At 44.6% G+C, this 24,697-nt stretch overlaps 1 protein-coding gene across 8 annotated transcripts in view; it reads left to right on the top strand.

Moving 5' to 3' along the window:
- The window catches only part of arhgap23a (Rho GTPase activating protein 23a), a 47,543-nt gene that overhangs the window by 10,849 nt on the left and 11,997 nt on the right, over positions 1 to 24,697 (top strand). For 2 of the 8 annotated variants that reach the window (XM_020605419.1, XM_020605417.1), the window contains exons 1-7: positions 4,250 to 5,497; positions 12,022 to 12,225; positions 14,878 to 14,902; positions 15,261 to 15,353; positions 16,386 to 16,464; positions 17,304 to 17,358; positions 18,907 to 20,533. In XM_020605419.1, the coding sequence (XP_020461075.1) occupies positions 5,261 to 5,497; positions 12,022 to 12,225; positions 14,878 to 14,902; positions 15,261 to 15,353; positions 16,386 to 16,464; positions 17,304 to 17,358; positions 18,907 to 20,533 (2,320 nt within the window). In that variant the 5' untranslated portion in view covers positions 4,250 to 5,260. Of the gene's footprint in view, positions 1 to 3,755; positions 3,844 to 4,249; positions 5,498 to 12,021; positions 12,226 to 14,877; positions 14,903 to 15,260; positions 15,354 to 16,203; positions 16,310 to 16,385; positions 16,465 to 17,303; positions 17,359 to 18,906; positions 20,534 to 24,697 lie in introns of those variants that run through there. The other 6 variants (XM_020605420.1, XM_020605418.1, XM_020605421.1 and 3 more) reach the window with 5 other exon arrangements.

Below are 24,697 nucleotides of genomic sequence, written 5' to 3'. Positions count from 1 at the left end.
TTTCTGGTATTTGCCGAATGTTTAATGTTTCATACAATTGATTAATGGAGAAAATAATAGATTATTATATAGTTATTGGCTTTACAGTAATTGTTTCAACAGAGGTTTAAATGCCATTGTGTGTACTGTATGTGTATTTGATTGATGAAATGTGATCAGTAAGTGGAATGTGTATCTTGGAACAGAGAGGGGGTGACGTAAAGCTGAACAAAGAGGGAATACTTGTTTCTGAAATGTTAGTCCAGTGAAATGTTGGTGAAAACATTCACATGGACTGATTTCATGTCCAGTGAAGCCCAGTCTAACACACACAGACATATGTGAAGAATGCAGACATGATGCTGTCCTGCAGAGGAACACGGTCAGGTGGGCTGCTTGAAGTGTGTTGATCCTCCAGGAGTGAGCTGTGCGTCGTTGTTGCTCTTGTCCCGGTCAGTCAGAGATAAAGGGAGGGAGGGGGGAGGACCACCCAGCTCCCATCAGCTGTGGGTTGATGTGATATCTGACCCTCACACATCTCTGAGTCCACCTGCTCTCGTCTTGGGGCTTCTTGAGGCTGCTTCAGAGGCACCCACAACAGGTGCGACCTCTCTGATCTCCAGCTGCTCTCTCTCTCTGATGTTATTCATTAGTAACTGACATAAAAGCACTGATAACCTCTTGTAGGTCAGAAAGCACTGCACACACATCCTGATGCCAGACACGGCTGTGTAAACTGTGCTATCGTATGTGGCCCCATGTGGACTCTCCACCCTTCGCTCCGTCCTGCGTCCCAGTGCCCTCCGGGCGTTTTCCCACCCATCAGCTCTCAGACTCTGTGTTGTCGCTGCACTCTAGTGGCTGCAGGTGGTAACTACACCCTGAGTGCGGTCAATTAGGCCTATAGCTTCTGTGTCATGGGGATTTACTGCAGATTAAAGTTAAAATTAACCTGCTTAAAACAGCTGTGCCAGTTTTTTCACCCAAGTGCCTTGTTTTAGAGAATTAATTTGCACAGATTACTGATAACGTTTGTCTAGACAGAAAGGTCAACTCAGTGGTTACACACTGGGACTGGGTGTTAAACCTCACTGCTTTTAAAGACTGAACAAACAAAATAGCTGTTTTTACTGTTGTTTACTTGTTCATCTCATCCTTGGGTTTGTTGTGTCAGTTTGTATGAGTTTTATGTGGTGTGTCAAACCCAGCCTGTCCTTCACCAGTCCTCACTCAGCGGTATGCAGCTGAGTTCATCTTTACTCTGTATTTCCTGTCAAGCCTCAGCTTATTACAGCTCTGTTTTAATGTGTAGGTGCAACAGAGAGGAGGAAAAACTGTTTTGTCTTGCAAGGCAGCCGCAGTGGAGGCTCAGTGCTTTAATCTCTTGGTTATGTTATGAGTATTAAGGAGATTAAAGCATATCACCAAACTAATCTGGCTGTTACGCCAACAACCGTGCTGCACTCTTGTGTTACCTCCCGCCACCCTCACACCTTTACTTTCCACTGGTGTGTTTCTTATCAGGGAGCAGAGGGGGCAGGAGACAACAAAACATCGCTCCTCTGAGATTAGCAGCACGTGTCGGCCTTTGATTTCCTGGCTTCAAGAACTTTGTGCTGCCAGGTTACGATAAAAATTGCTAATATGCAGTCTGTACTGTCTCTGGGGTGCAGTCTGTTTACTCAGCAAACAGAAAGTTACCAGTCAGATCAAAATCGGAATCACAATCCGCTTTATGATGCAGCTGTCTGCCTGCTCAGGCCTGCTTCAGCCAAACAGTGGAGTAGACAGTGTGGGTCACCAGATGGAGGGTTGCTATTGTCACAGCTCTTCATGTGTGACCGCGTGTCCTCTATGTATTGTTTGTTCATTTCTCTTTCCTCGTCCTCTTGTTGTCTTTGACCTCTTCACACTCACCCTTCTCTTTTTAGAAATGCCTCCATGGTTTATGAAAAGGAGAAAGAGAGGGAGCTGGACAGACAGAGAGCTTTTGTTTCTAAAGTAGCCCCTGCTCCATCCTCTGCTAAAACTAATTGTTATTGTGAAGAATTTGAAATGAAACGTGAAGTGAGGATGAAGTTCCCACTGCCCCTGTCAAATGGAGCACTTTTCAGTTATTAAACCTTTCACCAGAGATGCACCATGAGCCCACGTCTGTGACGTCCTCTTAGATACACGAGTGTGGCACTTTTTTCTCGTATCTCCCTCCTGTGGCCTGAGAAGAGTCAGAAGAGTCTGACCTCCTGCTGTGTCCACCAGCGATTACCTCTGCACAGGGCGGTTCCGCCTGGCGGTGTGTCAAACCCAAAGCCCTGCTCTGCACCACAGAGAGAGCAGAAACCCCCCACAGCCACAGTGTTCTGACTTTATGAAGAACCCTAATTACATAGTCTGGTATATTTATACTCCGCTGTGACTCAGAGGGACATGTGACATGTGTTTGTGTGTATGTCCACCCATGAAAGCAGCAGCAACCTTTGTGTTCACATGTAAATGGTCTGTGCATGTGTGTGTGTGTATATATACAGTACATACTCACTCAGTTCAGTCTTCTTAGGGGTTGTAGCGCTGCAGCCTTGCTTGGTCCGGTTTGACCTGAAGCAGATAGCGTGATAAACATTTCAATGTTTCTTTTTTTTTTTTTGTCAGAAACAGAAATAAACACATCATACCTCGCCCAGAGACATGCTGAGGTAGCACTGATAATGTTTTGAAAAGGGCACACATATTTTAATCGAAAATGTTTTATAAACTGAGAACATGAACTTTATAGGCAGAGATATTAACCAGATGTGAAGGAGCTAAGGAAAACACACTATCAAGTTGCACCACGGGGAGTGTAAACTACTATCCAGGGTTTTGGAGCTTGACCCATACAGAGTCTTAAAGGGGCTCTGTGGAGTTTTCTTGAAAACATATGTTTACATTCAGTTGAAAGCATTTTATGCCACGTAAAACATTTGCAAAGTTGAGTTTTCGAGTGTTTTAAACCTTGCATTGATTAAAAGGTTTGTCTTTAGCTTGCAGTTTATTTCTTCCTTGGGGCTGCAGCATAGCCTGGTGTGTTGTCACCTATTTGTTAGTGGAATACTATGAAACCGTTGGCAGTGCTGTGTACAGCTTTGTCAGTGAAAATTCACTCAATAAAACAGCTCCACGGGGCTACTACAGGTCTAAAACCCCACGTGGAACCACTACATTCTGTGGTATCACTTTATCTTTTTTAGTCTGAGTCCCCCAAATGTAGAGAAGCGCCACTGACAACTTAGAAGGAAAATTAATTTCAGGTTTTTTTTGTTGGAATTGATCTTTTCTATTCATTGTTTGTTTTTGTGCCATTATGTATTTTTAGTGCACAGTGTTATACATTTTATAAAAGTGTTGCAAATAAGCTCAGTGTGGTGATTTGTGACTATCAACATATACGATACATATGGGTATGAATCTGTTGCTATAAAGAAAAATATTTAAAAAATGAGAACAAAACAATGCAGCTGATAATGTTAGATGGCCAAATCATTAATCGCTGTTTATCATAGTGGATATTTACATTGTGATGCCTGATATTCTCAAGCCCTCAGATGCATTTATCACCTCATTGGTATTTACAAACCATTCGAGCCTGCAGTGCGTGTTCTTGTTGGCAAAGAGCAGCATATCCAGAGGGTACGGTCTGTCTGCCGATGACCGCCCTCTCCAGTCAAGTTGATACTTGCCTTCCTGTGCTGCAGGTGAAACCCGTCTAGCCTCGCTGGTAACGGATGTATGCCGTGTTAACAGTGATGAGCGTTGGGGATGAAAGTCTGCGACGACATGGTCACCTGTTTGCCGCTCTCACCTGTACCCTGGATGCCTGGCTGTTTGGTGAGAACTCCGCTGTGTGGGCGGCCGGACGGGAGGGAGATGGGAGGGGGCAGGTCACTTTTCAGCGGCATGGTATTTAGGTGTCACTGTGCTGTATGGGTGGATCCTGTGAATAGAAGTGTGTGTGAGAAAGAGAAAGGGAGTATAGTTTTGATAAGGAGGTCACGCTGACATCCAGTAGCCGCTGTGCTTGTTGCTCTCGTTTGCTTTCTCCTCCGGCTTTTTCCACTCTCTCCTGTCATTATCATCTTCCCTCCTCTATATTTTCCCCTCTTAAGCAAAGAGAAAGGGAGTGAAGCAGTGAAGGGAAATGTTTTCTTTTCTCTTTGTTCTGGAAATTAGCCTCTTTCTTTCTCTTTTTTTGTCGTTTTTTTTTCCTCCGCTCTAACCGGAGGGGAGGAGACATGGGGCTGGCTTTTATGGAGCGTCGCACCGGGATCATGGCTTTGTCAGTGTGGTAGTGTCGCTCACACACACATGCAGCACACGTGTGGACACCTCTTCATGCAGCAACAGAGAGAGATCTCCAGCGGATTTCACCTGTCAGCAGCAGCCCACAGGAGAGCCAACGTTTGGTCCCAGGGCTCCGATTCAGCCCTATCGTCAGGCCTCGGTGATGCCCGGTGTGTTTGGATTAGACCGGAGTTTACTGTACCGTACAGTTGTTTGCTTGTTGATGACTGTCAGACTGGTTCATGTGGAGGGAGCGACTGATTGTTTGGATACAGACTGAAAACACAGAAGAAAGACGAAGCAAAAGAGAAAAGCAGGCGCCGAGTGAGGGATGAAGTATTTGATGCTTGCTGAGATAAAGAATCAGAGTTTGGGAAAAAGATGAGTGTGAGGTGAAGAGATTAGTTTGGCACTAGAGATACAGGCAAAGTGAAAGAGAGAGGAGAGAGAGAGGGGAGGCAGTAGGAGGGAGGAGAGACAGAGGCTCCGGCCCTCTGGGACAGCAGTGTGTGTTTAGGGGGTGGACAGAGTGGCTTTGTATGCAGATCATCACCGAGCTCCACCAGGAGGGACGCTGTCAGTTGTTCTCTGTGTGTGTGTGTGTGCGTGTGTAGTAAAACCAGACCTACCTCTGAGCCCTGCATCACACTCTGCTCTCCCGGAGTCTGCCTTCTGCCTTCCTCTGAACTGAACCCCTCTGAGAGTGTGTGAGTGTGTGTTATAGTCTCGGAGCTGCTTCCCGGAGGTCAGGACTGATAGGTTGTGATGTGGAACTTGTGGGATTAAACTTTCCGGCGTCTCTGTGGTGACAGCGATGGATTGGATCCAGGAGAGGGGAACAACTGAATCCAAGAGGAGGATTTGCAGGCACCACTAAAACCACCCATCCTCTCTGTTCTTGAGTGAATCTACTGCATTTTTTTGTGCATCATCTTGTTTAGTTAGTTGAGCGTCTAAGCAGCCCATGTGGGCAGAGAGGGATGCAGATCTGAGCAAGCTCCACGCCTCGATGCCTGCCGCTACGCTCCCGTGCCCTGCTCCAGCCAGGTCTAACTGGAGCTTCCAGAACCCAGTGGGGGTGGACTGCAGCTCCCCTGAACCTCGCTGCATCTGGCTGGCGGTGCTCCGTGGCACCACAGGCCCCGTACCAGTGCCATCCAACATGCCCACTAGGTACAGCAAGAGCTCTCATCAGCCAAGGGTAAGGAGAGGTCACCCGTCTTCGTCTAGTGGTCGGAAATTGATTTCTTGTCTTAAAGCGTCTTTTCAGTCACCAACTACAGTTACATGATTAGTTGACTGACTGTTTCCAAACAAAATGTTTGACATGTAAACTGGTGATTTCACAGTGATGACAGTGTTTGTGTTGCCAAAGTAGGCATTCATTGTATTTTAGAGTAATTTACATGTATTATAACATGTGAAAACTGTGAATATTCACACTGGGAAAGTTTAAAAGTACAAATGTTTTGGATTTTTATGGGATACATTAGTTATAATAACGATTTGTGAAGACAGTGTAAGGAGCTAAATCCTCCTACATTTCACACTGTCAGATGATAATGGAAATGTATTGGGTTGATGATTTCTCCAGAATAAGATTGTACACAGTGCTGCTAGTAGAATCCTCTCCAGAAACTACTGTGTGGGACATGTCAGTCATACATGTCAGCGAGGATCCAGCTAACTGTAACCGTTGTTGTTGTTGTTGTTGTTTAGCCCTTCAGTGTCTCAGGCTGATTGTTGTGTTGCCTTCTGGCTGTTTCTGTTAGACGTCCGCTGTCTTTGTGACTTTCTGTGAGATGCTTTGATGTCGCTTTGCGTCACTGGATTAAGAAGTTAGATTATAACTGTATGTGCTCAAAACTACAACTATTCTGTTTCCATCAGGTTTCACATACAGTACCTATGGTTGTCAGGTGTTGGTACATGAAATTATTATTCAGATTTGACTGTGTTTAGTCAGATTTCCTTTCAGCCAGTGTTCAGATAGTTCTCTTTGTGCTGGGAGAGATTGTTTCACTTATGACTCTTTTTATTCTGATTAGCATCTCTGGAGTTTGTTCAGTGACATAGCACTAAGTCAGTGATCATCACAAGGCAAACAGCCACATGTCTAAGAAGAAGTCGTATAACATTTAAAGATGGAACCAAAATGGTCAAACTGTTTTCAGCCACTGTTAATATGAATAAAATGAAACTGAGGGTTATTCAGCCTCGATGATGCACGTTTCTCTGTTCTGCTTTAGTTCTTCTTTTTCTGTAGCTGACATGTATCTCCATCTGTGTGAATCTGTACATGTGGCATATTGACCCTTCCCTTCCTTGGAGGGGTTTCTAATTAGTGGCCAAAGACACATGAACAGAGGAGGCTGCTAAGTGCCGCGTTTAGTTCAGTGTTGTGGGAGCTGTGCGATTGTGCGTGTGTCCCCCAAATGCCCTCAGAATCCAGGGCATCAGTTGCCCACACGAGCTCATTTTAGCGCAGGCATTTATGTGGAATACTAGGTCTCTTTTTCCCTTTTTTTTCCTGGTTGTTACCATCCCCCCCTAACTCACTGACACAGCTGAGAAATGCCATAATCAGGAATGTGAGAGTTGGGGGAGGAGGAGGCCATACAGCCTGAGACAAACACTGGAAATCAGGATGTAACACAGTCCTTTCAGCCACTGGGTTGTCACCATCTCTTATCGGTGATGCCAGTCTGATGCCAACATGCCAGTACTTTTCCACATGCTCACAGCTTTGGCATCATGCAGTTTCTCCATCTCTGTGTCAGATCATAAGCCTGTGATTTTTGTTTGTTGTGATATCATTGAGATTTCCGTGGTGAGCGAAGGATCACAGTATCGGCTTCCATCTTTGTGCAATGAGCAGAGTGTTGCGTTCACTTACCCACAGCTGTCCTTGTGACTAGAAACACTCCCTCAGAGTCTGTAAAGACAATTAAAGCATGGCTGTACCAAAGCTCCTCAGATCCCAAAAAGGATCCACCTCATTCACGTCAGAAGGTGACAGTGTGTAAAAGGAAACATTTTGGTCACATTGACATTGTCAGCACGACCTTTTTCTACAAAATTACACATAAATCATAATTTGATAAGCTTTATGTGGCACTTTCCCCAGACAGGGCTAAAAATAAATCCCAGGACAGATTTGGAACCACGTCACACACTAACTACATGCCACATGCCTCTGCCCACTGGGCTCCCAAGTCATCCTGTACAAGTACCGGTATTTCTAAAACTGCAACTCTTCCTGGAAATGTTTCTGTGCCTGTGGGTTTGAATCTAAATAGCCAAAATGACCATCACACATATAAAATAAATCCACAGGCAGGTTGCACTCAGACTAAAGAAGAATACAATGCATTTGCTCCTCAAGTGGAAAACCTTGTTCAACCGACATTGCATCACCTGTTGACCTGGTTGAACTGACAATGGGGTTAAACTGGTTTGTGAGCTGTATTCAGATTGGCACAGAGGTGTGTACAAACACACGCACAGACTCAGGCCCACATGCATGGCTCAGAAAGCATTTTGTTATGTAAATTCCAGAGGAATTTGTGCTGTGTGTGCTGCTCTTTATTTTGAATCCTCAGTTGTTCAGAGCACAGCAGGATATTCAGACACACATCATGCATCTCCCAGGTTGCATCTAGACCTGCAGAGGTGGCAGAGCGCTCCCTCCCTGTGGCTGGTGAGTCCAGGCTTTATCAGGATGAGATGGTTTAACTTGTCTCTGTTTCTCTCCTGTTTCCTCTTGGCAGCCCAGCTCAGGGAGCAGACAGCTCCGGGTATCGGGATTAAAGGCTCGTCAGCATTTGCAACAGCCGTAAATCTCCACTTTTCAAACAGGTTGCAGCTCTCAGCTGTTTAAAAGCGCATTATTGTTCTGCCCTGCCGGGGTTTTAGCAGGAGGCAGGCTCTCCGACAGTCACTGCATTCCTCTGTACTGCTTTACCTCTGGACTGAGCGAGGAGAGGTGTGTCTGTGTGTGTGTGTGTGTGTGTGTGTGTACAACACCTACACTGTCACTTCTGACTGCAGTATGACAAAGATATCATAGTGTAGAAAGCCTCTATTGTTACTGGAAACACATTATTTTAGCGGCCTAATATTTTCAAATCATTTCTTGCAAGTTTCCTGTAAAGATCTATGTAGTTTGGTCTTTACAGAGAAATAGAGACAAAGGCTTGAGAGTCTTTTTTTAGTTTGTCTACTGAGTTGTGTTACGTTTAGCATTGGCCTCCAGATTAATTTTCATTAATTTCATCACTCAACATTTGCTATTATTTATTGGAAATGGTGTTCTTCATATATGCTGAATGTGTGGTTTCACAGATTTCACACTTTGCATGTGCAGTTCACCATCTGTCCTCTGGATAAAAGCCTCAAGTTTGTTCAAGCTTTTAGAAATAACTGGAAGTGTACCAACAAATCACTCTCCATTTCACTTATAATTTGTACCAAATTATAGGGTTCTTTCTCTGAAATGTCTTAGGAAATTATTTGGAAATAAATTGGAATTTATAGACCTGTAAAATAAAGTGCTGTCAAAAGATTACCACTGACTTTTATATACTTGGACAGAGCAGAGCTTTAAAGTTTGGCACTGCAGTTTCTCTATCAAGTAAAATCTGTTGATTTATAGATTTACATTTCTAAAATACAGAGGTGGTGTAATCCTGTCAGCAGGACATCCTCAGGCATGCATCTCAATGTGTGGCTTACTTGACATCAGGCAAATCCACAGGGAACAGCTTGCTGCTGTGTGTGTGTTTTTAACGACATTGTCTTCAGGTGGTAATGGGATCTCCCAGGGCAGTTTATTTGTTATTGTAATTACTGCCAACTGGAGAGAATACATCCAGATTTTATGAAAAGAAATGGTGTTAAACTGTAGAAATTCCCAGTAGGAGAGCTGGAAATACCAAATGGCTTCTTTTTTCAGCAAAACAAGAATGAGGTTTCCCTTGTCTGTGTCCCGAGCTTGCATAGGAAGTCAAGTTTAGCCTGAACGCCACAGACAAAACATTTCCAAGTTGGTTAAACTGAGTGTCCAGCTGTCTGCAAAGGCCAGTGCATGTCAGCAAGTTTGCATCATCTTTTTGCTTTTGCGTGAAAACTAAAGTGGAAGGAGGCAGTGTGATCATATCAAGGTGACAAGTACGAGAGAGGAGTTTTTCTGGCTTCAGGGGAAAACAGTCAACTGTAGACTTAGAAGAATGGCCGAGCAACAGTCCAGACAGCCGAGTGGGAAATGACGCTGGCTCCGAGACCCAGTCAAACTCTGTGTGTTTTGGGTAATCACAGGGTTTGGTATTCTCAGTGCCGGGAGGGGCCATGCGGTCGAAACCAGCGTGCTGGAGCCTGTCCTTTGCTGGGCCCTGATACTCCTCCTCTACATCCTCCTCATCCCTCTCCTCTCATTCACGTCTCTCGTTGCTCCCTCCCCTCCTCTGACAGTTACAGTGTGTGTTTCAACTTGTCGAATCCAAACCGCTCCCTCTGAGGAATTCACCCTGCCTCTTCCTCCGTTCACCCTTGTGCTCTTTCATTTCCTCTTTTTTTAACGCTTGGCCTTTTCTTTTTCTTCATCATTTTAATTTGACACCCCAGACAATCTCCCACAGCTTCCTCGCACTCTTAATGCTGCTCTCCTCTTTGAGAAGGGGTTACTTTATATTGTTTAAAATGCCAGTCTAAACTTTGAGCAAGATTGGCCAAAACTTTATTTGAACACGCTGAAGAGAACATAGTTTTCCTCAGCATGCGTGTGCAAACTGAGAATTATTTCAAAAAGAAATCTATTTGTGGTCTCTTTTTCCTGGGATGGAATATGAATGTAGAGGAGGAAGAAAATGTGTGGTAAATGTCAGCGCAGCCGGATTTCCATTACACAAAAGAGGTAGAAGGGAGGAGAGAGAAAGCAAAAGGAAGGAAGGAGAAAGAGGAGCGAGGGAGTGGAAGTGCCTCCAAGATGGAGGGTAAGAGCTCGGAGCGGTTATATTTATACTAGCGTCTGGTTATCCCACCCTGCAACACTGCCCCACTTCCTGCCTCCAGCCTGCCACTTCCTGTTGTTGTGTGGCCGTATATGGGCCTGCCAGGTCAAGTGTGTGTGTGTCTGTTCTATATCAGTGTGTATCTGTGTGTGGAAGGGGAGCAGGAAGTGAAACATGGGGTGTGCATTTTGGGGGGGTCAGTGTTGTAGCCTCGACGTGTTCACCTCTGGCTTCCTAACGTAAAAACACACATTCTCACACTGAAAACACAACCACAGAATTTGAAGAAATACACAGCAATTTAGCCAGTTTGTTGTTTTACTCATAAATCATAGTATTAATCCAACGCTTGCTGGTTTATTTAGGCCCAGTTATGCAGGCAGATAAAATGCAGTTTAAAATGACACGCACACAAAACCACACTGGCAATGTAGACATGTCTCTTTGTTGTACACTGAGGTGCTGTTTGTTTGTTGATTTGCATCTTGTATGAATTCATAGTCTAAATTTTACATGCCAGCATTTTTCAGTGTGAATGTTTTCAAAAATGAATACAAAATTCTCAAGCGTTGGTTGATTGATAGACTGGGTTGACACACAGAATTTGTTTTTTCAGTCATGAAGACAGAGCTGAGTGAGTTCGGTTTTACCAATAAAAGGTTGATAGTGAGGAGATAACCGAGCCCACAGCAGACCTGACCTCTGAGCTGACGTGATGATTCCTCCTCCTCCTCATTCCGCCTGTTTGGTCAGATGATTGTGTTTGAGTGACATATGTGGGTCATTGAGGCAACATGATGGTGATAGTTCTCACGCGTGTCTGTCAGCTGAGCTTGCTGGGGTTATTTGTTCTGCAGGAGGAATGAGATATTTAAGGACTGGGTGGAAATCTGCCTTTATTCTCCACTTAGAGTTCAGATTTCTTGTGTGGACCTTCTTTCCATGTCACAAGACTGAGGCCAGTGGCGTCAGAACTGGACTCCTACATTCCCTCCTTGGTCCTGTCTCGACTAGGTCCTTCCCCCACCCCTGCATCTTTATGGACTGTTATTCTGTGGTTGGGTGGCGTGAATGACTGACCTGATTCTGAGCTACATTGAGGACTGCGTGAGGAAGCTGCTAAGATAGTACCCATTCTCTGACAGCCCTGGCCTGTGGTCTGACTGTAGAGTTACCTTGTGCATCTCCAGGGAATCATAAAGTGTGTTGCATCTGGAAAATGGGAATATTTCTTCAGTGATAATGCTAATTAAGAAAGAACAGTAGGAGCTGATCCAAGCAGACGCAGTCCCAGAGGTGGAGTACGCCCTGAACAGGACGCCAGTCTATCACAGGGCACATAGAGACAACCAGTCACACCTAGCAGTTTAGAGTCACCAGATAACCTACCCTACATGTCTTTGGACTGTGGGAGGAAGCTGGAGTACTCAGAAAAAACCCGCACAGGCTGGGGGGAGAACATGCAAACTCCACACAGAAAGGACCCAGTCAGCCATGAGGTTGACCCCTCCTGCTGTGAGGTGACGGTGCTAACCACTGCTCCACTGTGACGCCACCAAACATTATCAGTCCAAAGACCCTGTGTCATAATTAATTTATTCTTATGCTCAAAATCTCCCTATTTGTTGTATTCTTTAACAATATATTGTGTCTAAAAGCAGGTTTTTTTTACCATTGGGGATCATTTCTCTAAATCTCTCTGTCTGTGTATCTACAGGCTAAGGGGTGGAGGGATGGTCTCTCCTCAACTGGTGACAACCCTCGGCCGCCGATGGCGACCCGGGCAGGAAGAGAGGGGGTTGCCGGAGGCTGGAAAGGTCCCCGGACTCTGGTCCTCCGTAAGAACTCCCAGGGATTTGGATTCACGCTACGGCATTTCATTGTCTACCCTCCAGAGTCCGCCCTGCACACCACCCTCACGGTGAGACCCATATATATCAACAGGTCCCTGATAAGTTCAAGAAAGTCTTGCGTCAAGATTCAAGATTTAGAATTTCATTAAATACACTGTATACAGTTTTATGTAGAGGTCTTATATTTTGTTGTTAAGCCCTTTTTAATATTCCAAGCTTATTTTTACAACACACATGGTCTTTATTTGATCCTAGCTGGCATTTAAAAGGGTTTACATAAGCCTTGCTGAACACAGTTTGATTTCTGAGATAAATGGTCTTATACTTGTATAGCGCCTTTCTATGCTTTTACAGCACACTCAAAGCGCTTTCACATTATTCGGCCATTCACCCATTCGCACTCCCAAGCACTCACGCATTCACACACCAGTGACATCACCGGGAGCAACTGGGGGTTCAGTGTCTTGCTCAAGGACACCTCGACATGTTGACTGGACAAGCCGGGAATCAAACCGCTAATCCTCCGGTTAGGAAACGACCCGCTCTACCTCCTGAGCCACAGCCACCCCCAAATAAAATCGGTCATGTTGCAGCCGAGGGTCAGCGAGGGTTTGCTGAACAGAATGAACACTCAGACAGCAGGACAGAACGAGCCTAAACAGACCGAACAAACCAAAGCTGTTACAAATGTTACTAAAGGAAGGGGCAACAAGATTTGAAGACAGAATAAAAAACCTAGGCTTGTAATGAACAGCATTATTTCATATTTTAAAGAGTATGAAAAGCTCTTCCAGACCCACACAGACAGCCCAGTGTTTACTTCACAGGCCTTTTTTAGCTCTTGTTGAATTCATGTTTGTTCTGGTGTTTTGGAACCAGCGAGTTATTTAGCTTTTTGAGGTGTGGGGGCAAACGGCTCCAGATGTGAAACTGAGCGTATGGAGGCTGGGGTGGGCTGAGCCAGCTGAAACAAGTCCGCTGTTATTATTCTACAACCCCACCATCCAGCAGCTGCAGATAGGAACACAGATTGAATGAGATCTGTTGTCTTAGCCTAGTACCACTCCCTGGCGGTCAGGCCGTACCAGGCCAGCCCCAGACAATAGGCCCACTGCTGGCCTTTGGACCTGGTTCTGTCCTCGTCTCCTCTGCCATGAGGGTCACATGGTAACAGAGTGACAGAGCCACCCATTCTTATCGAAGAACCTTTGTAGAAATCACCCAAATTTCCCTCATGGTGTCCAATTATCAGAGGCCTGCGGAGTTCATTACATTGTGTTTGCAGATCCTGAAAGTCTTCAAAAGTTTTCAGTGATATTATGCAAAGGAAAGGTCCCATCAGGATTCATGTATTTCTTCAAAAATAGCTACTGTGTCCAGGATTGCTCATTCTCTCCCTCTCAATGCACCTGCAACCTTGTGGAACTTGTGCCTGCTGCAATTTGAAACAGACTTTTGTGACACTTTTTCTCCATGACTTCAATTTGATATACTGAAGCTTGGATTAAAAATGTGCTTTTTAGTTAGAGTACAATGTTTTATTATATTCTGCAGAAGCATTGGGATGAGTAGGTTTGTACATGTATAGACCTTTTACCAGCTGTTTCCAAATGTACAGGTGTTGAACAGCTGTGTTCAGTAGTTGACCAAGATACAGTGGCTTGTGCCTGTCTCTCTATCTCCTAGTCAGTCCTGGATGTGCTCAGACCTGGGCTGGTTAGTTGGTGTACGTCCCCAGCTTGGAGCTCCCTTCTGGGGCCGGCAGCTTTCTTTTCTCTGCCTCTAAACCCCCCATCATTGTATGCAGAGCCTGGAATGAGCCCACTCAGCGCAGCATAAAGCCGGACAGCAGCCCGCCCACCGTGCCCCTAACCCCAAACTGTCCACTCAGCTTAGAACGCCCGTGTGTGTGTGTGTGTGTGTGTGTAGGTAATCAGACAAGCTGCAGCTATCAGTTAGCTAGCACTAGCACTGCCACTCAGTTCTGATATGTTTGCCCCAGTGATGTCGTGATTACCTGCAGACTGTCTAACCTGAAAGTCTGTATCTGGGCTGCACTGAAAAACAAACAGACTTGGCTCCAGGTGCCAGGAATGTCACTGACATTGTGGGAAACTTGTAACAGGTTACTAGGAACTCCACCCCTGATCTGGAGCTGTTGAAGATGTAGATATCAGACACTGGAGTAGTGATGTGGTAAATGTATGCAGGTGAATTTTTATGTGAAAACATTCAAAACTAGTCTGTCAAGTCTTGCTTTGCTTGGCAAGACAGTTTAGACTTTGAACTGACAATTCATTATTTAAACCTGGACCATGAGCACCTTTATTTGTGATGATGCTGTAAAATAAAAACCCTCAAGACAGTATCATATTTGAGGAACTGTGTCCCTCAAGATGTAAACCCTGAATCTGCCTGTGAAAACAGTGACAGACTTTGTTTTTGCTTCAATCACCACATTGTCAGATACTAAATGGCCAGCTACAATAACACACATGTTCCTATCTTATAATCAGTCTAAATAAATTCCCTAGTCCATTTTTTCACAGTGGAATTAGAATTTTGTTAATTAATAATGCTGTTTTAAGTTTGTCTGTTACAGTGATTTGCCTGTTTTTTTTATGTCTCTCTGAAGCCCTTCCACACTGGTTGTTTTCCATAAATATATTTATTGTGGCTTGAATCTGAGCAGTAATTCTGTCTGTGTCTGTTCCTGGCAGGATGAGGAGAATGGAAACGGAAAAGGTAAATGGCCTCTATTGCTCTCCTCCTTTTTAATGGTAGGATAGAGATGACGTAATGAGCCGAGACCTCCTGTATTCCCTCCTGTCACCTTTGCTCTATGGCCTGTCTCTGCCCCCTACAGGACGCTGTGCAACACTACACCTAACTTAGACACATGAGAGCAGTAATAGAAAAGTATTAGTATATTCCACAGGTTTATAAAGTCATAAGCAGAAGTACTCAAAAGAGCTTAACATTAAACAGCAAAACAACCTAACGTTTATTTCTAAAAGGAGATTTGTCTTTAAAATTCAGCAGGTTCAGTTGCTGAACTTTGTTTTTCTTCTTCTTTGTTTTTTTTTTTTTTTTGTCATTTTAGAGTATCAGAAAGGTCGACTGGAGCCTATGGACACCATATTTGTCAAGAATGTGAGAGAAAAAGGTCCAGCCCACCAGGCAGGCCTGTGCACAGGTAAGGGGAACCTAGTGATTTGCATTGTAAATCTTCTGGAGACAGCTCCGGTCATGTGATGCTCCAGATGTACAGTGATGTGCCCAGTGTAGAGAGGGGTTTACTTACTTACTAGGTCATCCTTCACTAGATATGAGGCTTTTGTTTTTTAACATCAATGCTGGTGATAACACAGATACCAGTATGACAACTCAAGTTCTCCAAGAGCATTTGAAAGTTAAAGAGCTATAAGTGTGCTTGTCGGGTGTTGCAGCAGTCCACTCCCACACACCAAACCACTACTCTGTGTACATTTAAATGCAATCTTTTACATCTAAAATGCTACATGCCAGCGTGAGCATATATAAACACACAAATACAAGTTGTCTAATGTCTTTCATGGGGCTTCAGGTCACAAAACGCTGTGCAGTGCTGACAGCTCTGTGTTTTATGTTGCTGGCACGGCTTTGCCAACCCACTTATAGTGAGTGTGAATCTGGGGACAAATGGTACTGGTACAAAAGTCTTCTAGAGGAAGCTCAGATCACAAACAGACCACAAAGAACATTTGTTTGTTTTTTATGTTTTTTAAAAAGATATTCCCTTTAATACATGTTAGGGGCATCAATCTTTTCTTTTTGCAATAAATAGTAAAATAATAAAATCTACAAGTGAAATTTTAATTTACTAAAGCTGAGGTATGGTGAATGCCAGATAATGCAGCCAGATAAGCTTACTGCATGTTTGTTTAGTTTTGTTGGAATTAGGCACACCTTGCTCAGTGGAACATAGGATGGTCTATAGGATAGTATAGTAAATGAGGATATTACTGACCGACACTTTTACTTTGATAGCCACCTGCAGTAGTCCTGTTTCTAAACACAAGCCTTGGCCTCTCAGGGAAAAAGGGTTTGTACTCATTCTCTCCATGGCCAGGCTTGGAAAACCATCACAAGAGATTTGCATCTGCTTAAAAGGTCAGAGATCAACCTAGGGAAATGTATCTTGTGAAATGTGGTGCACTCAGTATGATGATATGTCTGCGTCCTGCAGGGGATCGACTGGTGAAAGTGAATGGAGAGAGTGTTCTAGGGAAGACGTATTCGCAGGTGATCGCCCTCATTCAGAACAGGTACGACCTCCTCCCTGCCTGCGCTTTGTGCCTTTATGTTGATTAACTGAACCATCTGCAGACTTTCCACTGAGGTGGCATAGTGTTTTTTTAATCTTAAAGTCCATTATTCAAAAATAATCTTGATAAGCTTGTCAATGTTTTCTTTTTTTGCTAGATAGTTATCTGAAAGTTAGAGTTTTAATTTTATTACCCTCGGTAGTTGCTGACCCTGAAATCCAGGCCAGTCCATTTCATTTCAGTTGTATTTGTATAGCGCCAAATCACAACAACTATCACCTTAGGGCACTTTCCATAGTAAGGTATAGAGATTGTTATTTATTTACTTATTTACACTATTGAGAAAAACTCAAGAAATCACCCTTGAGCAAGCACTTGTCAAACTGGGGAGGAAAAAATTCCCTTTAACAGAAGAAACCTCAGACAGATCCAGTCTGATACCACAGGTCTTGTGTCCCCAAATTTAGAATCAGTATACCTCACTGTGTGAAAACTAACGAGGCCAGAGATTTTTGTGGCACTAAAAACAGAGTATGTGATAAATGTAAATGGCATTGGAAACGCTAAACTGTTTAGTGGCTTTGACAGTGAAATGGGGGTCAGTTGCATCTGACTTGATCCAGTAGTGACTACTGACTCCAATGTAAGTGGCACCCACATCAGCAGGACTGATGCTAGTTTTAGTTAAAGCTGTCTATAAACTAGTCGGGTGATTAATTATTGGTAATAAACATTTGTCTGTTGTTATGTCTTAGGCACCATGTGAACTCTCATTTTTCTCCATGTCTGTTTTTCATCTCTATCTCTTGTTTATCTTATTCTTCCTATCCTCTCTTCAGTGAGTGTGTGTTGGAGCTCTCCATTATGCCAAAAGATGAAGACGTGCTCCAATTGGTAAGTGTGAGTATGGGATTTTTCACACACCTTACCCTAAAAAAAACCCACCAAACTAACCTACACATGTTATGCATTACACAGATACATGCCATGCGCAATCACATAAGTTTTTTGTTTTAGTATTTTTTTAAGGACACTTTAGAAAACTGTGCTTGTTTGCAGAGTTGAACCAGGCTTCAGCGAGTCACACTTGGAGAATGTGCGGATGTTGTTTGAGTGGCTGGAGAGTGACTCAGAGGTCCTTTAGATTACAAAATACATTCATCAAAAGCCACTAGTGTCCCGACTTTCGAAGCATATGAAAAAACAGCCCTGTGCTCATTCATACGCCCATGCACTGCACAACACATTTTTATCACTCCACAGGTTGCTCCATGCACACTCACATGACCAGACATGCATCGTAGCTTACCCCTCCCATTAACCTGGAGCAACATGTCAACACACAAAACCAGATCACCGGATTTACGTGATCCTTCTCACACATTCAGAAGCATCAGTATTCCTGCCAGAAGAGCTCAAAATTGGATTCTCGATTTTCTATACAGCTTTGTCTTAACATTATAAACTCTTCTGTCCTCACACCACACTCCTCCCCTCGCTGCTACGCCTGTATCTGCTGCATTCCTAGCATTACATCAGCAGAGCTGTACCTCCCTCCACACTCCCACAGGGTGGAGTGAGACAGAGAATGAGAGGGAAGAGAGAAGGTGTTTGGAAGGAACCAAGAGAGGAGCAAAGAAGAAGATCAACAGATAAAAAACTCACCAACAAAGTAAAAGACAACAGCAAACGATTGAATGTTTCTGAGAGAAAGAGCGGGTAAAAACTGAAGGACGGCAGATTTTAGCAGCAGGAGTGTTGTGTCAGGAGTGCTTCTGAGGATTAGTGTCCTGTCTTGTCCTCTACTTTTCTCTGTTTCTGTTTGTGGTGACTTCAAGCTTAAAACGCAGGCTGAGGAAAGGTTTTGGATTCTGGTGCACGCAAAGATCAGTTAGGTAAAGCTCGAAAGTTTTCAGACCGTCTGATTTAGTTTTCGTCTGTTGCAAGTGGTAAACGGATTGTTAGCAAGTGTGTTTTTATTCTCCCACTGTTATAAAGACGAGTCAGTGCAGTAAGTGATGCTTTAAATATGACAGTGTGACTGATTGGTTAATTATAAGCTTGTTACTTGTAAAAGTTTCTCTAAAAGCAGTATACATATATATGTCCTGTATGTGTATTTGCATCTGGCTGCTGCTGTGCAGTGAGTGTTGTGGCTTTTGCTGAAGGCACTTCATGCAGTTTTCTGGCTAGCATGGGTTTGTATTAAGGGCTGAGGCCCTGGGGACAAACTGTGACAAAAGGACTGAGCTGAGAGACTATTTCAGTTTAAAACCTGTTGTGTAATGTGTAGCAACATGAAGCTGTCTGATAGAGATTATGGTATTTACTGTTGTCTAACTTGATTAAGAGCACATTTTGTATTAAAGTCATCACTGCCACACATACTCACCTTAACTTCAGGCTTTCTTACTGTCATGCTGTCTCCTGTCCCCCCTCCAGGCGTACTCCCAGGATGCCTACCTGACCGGGAACAGGCCCTATTCAGGGAGAGCTGAAAACCTCCCACCACCACCTCCCCTCTGTTACCCACACACCAAGACCACATCCCCTCCATCTGCCTCCATGGGCCAGAACCAGCTGGATAACTGGAGTCGCTGGCCAGGCTCTTCTAGTCCCTCTTCACCCCTGGACAACCGCTCTGCTATGGGCAGCCCTGCCAGCTGGCAGGAGGGACAGGCAGGAGAGCCAGGTGGTGTGGGTCACAGCAGCCCAGCCCACCGCACAGAGGAGATCCAGTACGGTATGACTGGCCAGCAGCCTCAGGACCAGACCCGGAGGCGCTCCTACTCTTCGTCATCGTCATCAGGCGGTCCCTTGTCCAGCCCTCTACAAGTCCACCACCCCAACCACCATGTTCCCAGCTCTTCGCAGGCTCAGCCACACAAGTCTAATTCGGCCTGGACCAGTCCCCCCCTGCCCCATCTCAGCAACAGCCGCAACGAGCGCTGCCAGCAGGCACTTTCTAACTGGTACTACAGCCAGCTGCCTGACCGTTCAGGACGCAGCATGCAGACCCGCCACCGCAGCTACTCTCAGGATCGGCTCAGTGAAACAAGGAGGCAGCAGCAGCGGACAGGTGGCTGGCCACACAGCTCCTCCCAGGAAACTCTGCTGTTGCTACAGCAGTCAGGACCAGGACCCCATGGTGAGCCCCACTGGTCATACAGCGAGTGGGAGGGGGGGTCAGGTAGGGGTCACCCCGCCTCGAACTATACCCGAACTCGCTCTGAAAACCTGCTGGCCCAGTATGATCGCCACGGCCGCTCGTTAGAGATGCTGGACCGAACAGCAGCTGGACTGGTCTCATCTCGGTCAGACAGGCCCTCTTGGCTCCAGCAGGCTCCCCAGCTGCCCCCCCGGACTGACGCCTCCCCAAGGCAGGGGAGCCATCACGGTGCAGCACAAGCTCCTCCGATGTCCCGACACTCACAGTCACAGTCTAAATGCCACCAACAGATAAAAACTCAGGCCCACTCCCAGGCACAACCCCAACCAACTGCTCCCCAGAGCCGGCGACTTCCCCCTGGGCAGAGCATGGACGACCAGCCGGTGGGCTACCGTAGCTACAGTCCCTCTTTTTACCGTAAGACAGGCCGCATCATGCAGCAAGCCCACTCTTTCAAGGACCCATCATACTCTGGCCCCCACTTGAACTGGAACCCAACGCCTAAAACCAGCCCCCCAGAGGGCACAGTGGCACATCTCGCCACTTCTACAGCGTCTCCCCTTGCTTCCACCACTCCTGAATCCCAGGAGAAGGCGTACAGGCCAACAAACCACGAGAGGGAACGAGGGGCAGTGGAGGGGCAGGTAGAGATGGTGTCACAGAGCCAGGAGGTAGTGCTGAGGCAGAAACCTCCCACTGGTCGGAGGAATGCCTATGGCATACGTCATCCCCACTACGCCTTGCCTGTGGATGAGCTAGAACCCTCTTTGTTTTCTCCTGATCCCCAGGACACAGCCCCCGTTCCTGGTTCCACAGGAGATGTAGTCCAACGCAAACCAAATGGCAGCCTCGCCCCACTCCTCGCAGAGGATGACTCTCTGGCCTCCATACCCTTCATAGGTAAGTAAGGAGCTTCTGGGTTCCATCCCATATCTCTTCTACTTCACCAAACCTCAGAATGACCTTTAAATTTCATGCCTCTTTTCTAACATGTAGCCCACAGTGTTTATTAAATGTTAGTGAAAGCTTAAGTGGGAGGAAATGCAAGGCTATAAATTGGACAAAATTATGAGTTTGGGGGAATGCGTGTGTGTGTTCCCTTAATTTCCTACTTGTCCAGGCTCCAGGCTCTTCTCAGAAGCAGTTTCCATTCTCTCACTGAGAATCTGCACGTGTGTGTATTTGTCAGTGAATATTTGTGTTGGGTAATACCGAAGCACAGTCATATAGACAGTAGTAATAGTTTTGCTTGAATCATATCTGGCAGGAGTTCACTAATCCTGTAACCTGCCCCCGGCCTCTAAGGTAGGTAGGCCTGAAGTAATGAGGTAGAGTCTGACTTCCCCAGTGCTTGTGTGTGTTTGTGTTTAAGCAGTACCTATAAGTGGAGGTACCACTTCAAATCTTTTACTCAAGTTGAAGTACTAAGTACTTAAAGTAGCAAAGTACAAATACTCCACTAAGAAAGCGATGTAGTTTAAACATTATAGAATTTGATGCTGTTGTTTACATGACTGTGCAGGTTTAGTCCACATTTGCTCAACAAACTTTCAAAAGTGAAAAATATGACAAAGAAAAATTTCTTATAATTAAGTCAAAAATAATGTTGCTATATAGTAAATTGGTGCGGAATGAAAACAGCACAGCTGCTAAAAGTGAGACAATTTTTAGCCACTTTCTGTGGTTAATCCATATTAAAGTCTACATCATCATTTATTATTTGAAGAATCTGAATCCAAGTAACTGTCAAATAAATGTAGTGAGTAAAAAGTACAAAATGTCCCTTTTAAATTGTAGTGGAGTAAAAGTAACAGTGCATGGACATACTCCACTAAAGGACAAGTACATCAAAGTTGTACTTAAGTATAGTACTTGAGTAAATGTATTTAGTTACTTGCCACAACTGTGTGTATGAACATATACTGTATAGTTATGGCCTATATGTTGGTGTCAGGGGCACCTTACCACTGTATAGGCATGTCTCAGCTTGTTCCCGATCAGAAAAGACTGAAAGAAAACAGGGCTCTGCAGGCGTCATACTGGTTTGTATTATTTGACATGGAGAGCAGACATTAAGCCAAACCATAGGCAAATGATGTTAGTCAGTCAGACAAGCCGTGCCTCCATCACCCTGTCACAGCCTGAGGAAAACAATCGCTGCTTACCCTAATGCCAAACAGATTCAAATCAGCTGATTTTAAGGCTTTGGCCCAGCTGGGAATGACTGTTGAACTTTGAGCCAAACCACCGAGAGAAAGTCATTTAAAGAGAGAAAATCCACTGGATCAGCATATTAGGAGGCATCTCTCTGCCTCTCTCTCAGTCTGTCTGTCAGAGCACATTCTTGCCTCGTACCTTCGCCTGAATTAAACGAAACCAGGCAGTCAGAGCTGCAGGCCAGGGCATGTTTAATGTCCATAAACTGAAACCACCTCATAGACAAAAACTAGCTTCTTCTCCTTCTTCTTCATATCTCTATGTCTTTATCTCTCTGATAGATTTGCTGATCTGGGCCCGTTTGGGAACTTGCAGTTTGACAGGCTGCTGCTGTTCTTATCTGTGAGGCAGTGAGCACCAAAGCATGTTTATCTGACGTCAAATATGTTTCATCACATCTCATATGGATGGATGGTTTTGGTAGTTAATGCAAAGAGAATAAAATAGGAAGCAGTATTTTACTCTGCACCCACTTAGTCTTTCAACATGAATCTGTAAATTACCAGGAGGTTTTTGTGGTGGGGAACAGTAGGAGCTCCTATCCTCAGTGCGGCTCTAGAAGATGAAGGGGTGTGTGTGCCTGTGTGGGGGTTCAGTCTGTGATTGTCTTTACCAGCTGGACCCTGGACACAACAGACCATGCCCAAAACTGTATTGGCTTCAGTTCTGCTTCCAAAAGGCTTCTTGTCCCCTCTGTCTTGTTTCTCTGGGATCTGTCTTGTTTTTCTCTGGCTCTCAGTCTCATTCTTTCATTTTTCCTCATTCATTTGTTCTACGCTGTTTAACACGGTTTAACCAGGTCAAAGCACTGAACTGACCAAAGTGCAGCTGTAACACCAAGTATAGAAAATTGTCAAATACCAAAAGTGGCTTAGTAATAGTTATTTTTTCTTTTTAAAACTGAAGCAGTTAGTTCATCTTGTAAGTCTTTTTTATGTCTGGGACAGTGTGATCTCCATATTTAACCCTTTTATGACATTTTATAGACCAAATGATGAATTACTGAGTCAACAAAATCTGACTTTTGCAGATTTAAATCACAGTTTTCAAGGTTTGGGCCTGTTTTATTTAGGCCGTTCCTGGACAGCTGCACAACATGAGAAACATTTTTACATTTCTCAGATTAAGGTATCAAAAAAAGTTTTGTTTTGTTGGTGGTAACCAAACTCCAACTGCTTTGTTGCACTGCGCTTTTTAAGAGACTGGTGAGTTTCATCCTTATAGGACCATGTAATAATCCAAGGCACCAGAAAGAGTAAAACTCACCAAACCTAGAGATCCGGTGCATTTTCACAGCCAGTTTTAAAGAAGATTTTAGTCACCTTTAGTCCTTTATTTGCTCTCCCCTTTTTCTTCACTCATCTTACCCTTCTAATCTCTGAACACTGAGTTCTATATATAATATAACACTGGACATAGAGAGTAACAGTGTGGTGTGGTATGTTGCTCCCCTCTGCTGGTCCTTCCCTGTCTCGTGGTTCTGAGTTCATTCTCTGGCTGCCTGTTAATGACAGCCTTTGTTAAACCCACAGCCCGGCTATTTCTGGACCGTGCTGTAAACAGGCAGATTCCTCATCCCAGATTGGGAATGTTTTCTGCTTTATGCCAGGCTCTAGTATCAACAGGAGTCAGGATGGGAGATAGAAGTAAGCCAGAGGGAAGGAGAGACAGACAGAAAAGGAAAGAGCTGAAAAAGAGAGGAAAATAAAAAAAGAAACAAAAGCAGGTGTGGGATGAAAACTGAGAAACCCTAGCAAGAATTCTCAAAAGTTCTAAATGGCGGTCAGCGGGTGTGGATCTCAGCCAGAGTCCGTCCGGTCGGCAGAGCTGTCTGAGGCTGTTCTGCCCTCTGTTGTTTCCATGTGGAGCAAACCTTGCAACGTTTTACTCCTGGCAGTATAAAATGTCAGCAACACATCCATCTTCTCCTCACTTTATACAGATATCACCACAGCCTCTAATCCTCTTCCTCACTAAGGAAGTCTTGTGTGTGTGCATGCATGCAAGCGTGTGTGTGCTGCAGTTTCATATCCCTTTACATCAGCTGAACGTGCTACAGACTTTTAGCCTATGTGACTTATAATATTGCTTTATTCCTCTGGCTTCTTAAACACTCAGATTTCATCCATGGTGTAAAAGTACGGCTGAATATCTGCATTTATTACCCATGGTAATCTGTTTTTTTACTTGTTGAATTGTGACAGTTTCTCTATGTGTCAGCTCACACACTACTGTAGATTTCCTAAAGAACTGAAACTTGAAGCCAGAGAATGTCTGTGACAAAACCCCCCTCTGTTAGCTACTGATTAGCTCTTCTAATGGCAGCAGGAGACGCAGGTACTGTATTATCTGAAAGCTATTTGTCTGATTTGCCATGTGGATGCGTAACTTTTTGTCAGGTTGCATTTGTATTGTTTTTCTTTTGGCGATACAGTTGCACAGGTTTTAACCCCTTTTAGCTGTTTTTTTTGTTTGCTTCAGACCATAAACGTTTGTGTTTGTGGTCTGGCTTTCATAGAATCGCCTCTTGTTGGAGTATGATTCTTGCATGTGCTGATTCTGCAGTTGAAAGAATTATATTTCAAGATCAGGTGAAAGAAAAGGAAAGTGTAAAGTGCATTCGTTTGTTGTGTCTCTGACAGTAACCCTGTAGTTCCTCATCGTTCCTCTCCCTTAAAAACCTCTCCTTACCTTACCTTCTCCTAACCTAACCTCTGCTTCCTCACCCCTTCCCCTCTGACCTTTTTCTCTAACACCTAATCTCCTTCTTCTCTTTCACCTTTTCCTCTCCTCCTGCCTCCCTCCCTCCCTCCACCTTCCCACAGATGAGCCAACCAGCCCCGATGC

The sequence above is a fragment of the Monopterus albus genome, unplaced genomic scaffold, assembly GCF_001952655.1.
Source record: "Monopterus albus unplaced genomic scaffold, M_albus_1.0 scaffold70.1, whole genome shotgun sequence".
NCBI classification, from domain to species: Eukaryota; Metazoa; Chordata; class Actinopteri; order Synbranchiformes; family Synbranchidae; genus Monopterus; species Monopterus albus.
Note: the sequence above shows the minus strand (reverse complement) of the source record. Positions and strands in the feature narration are given on the sequence as shown.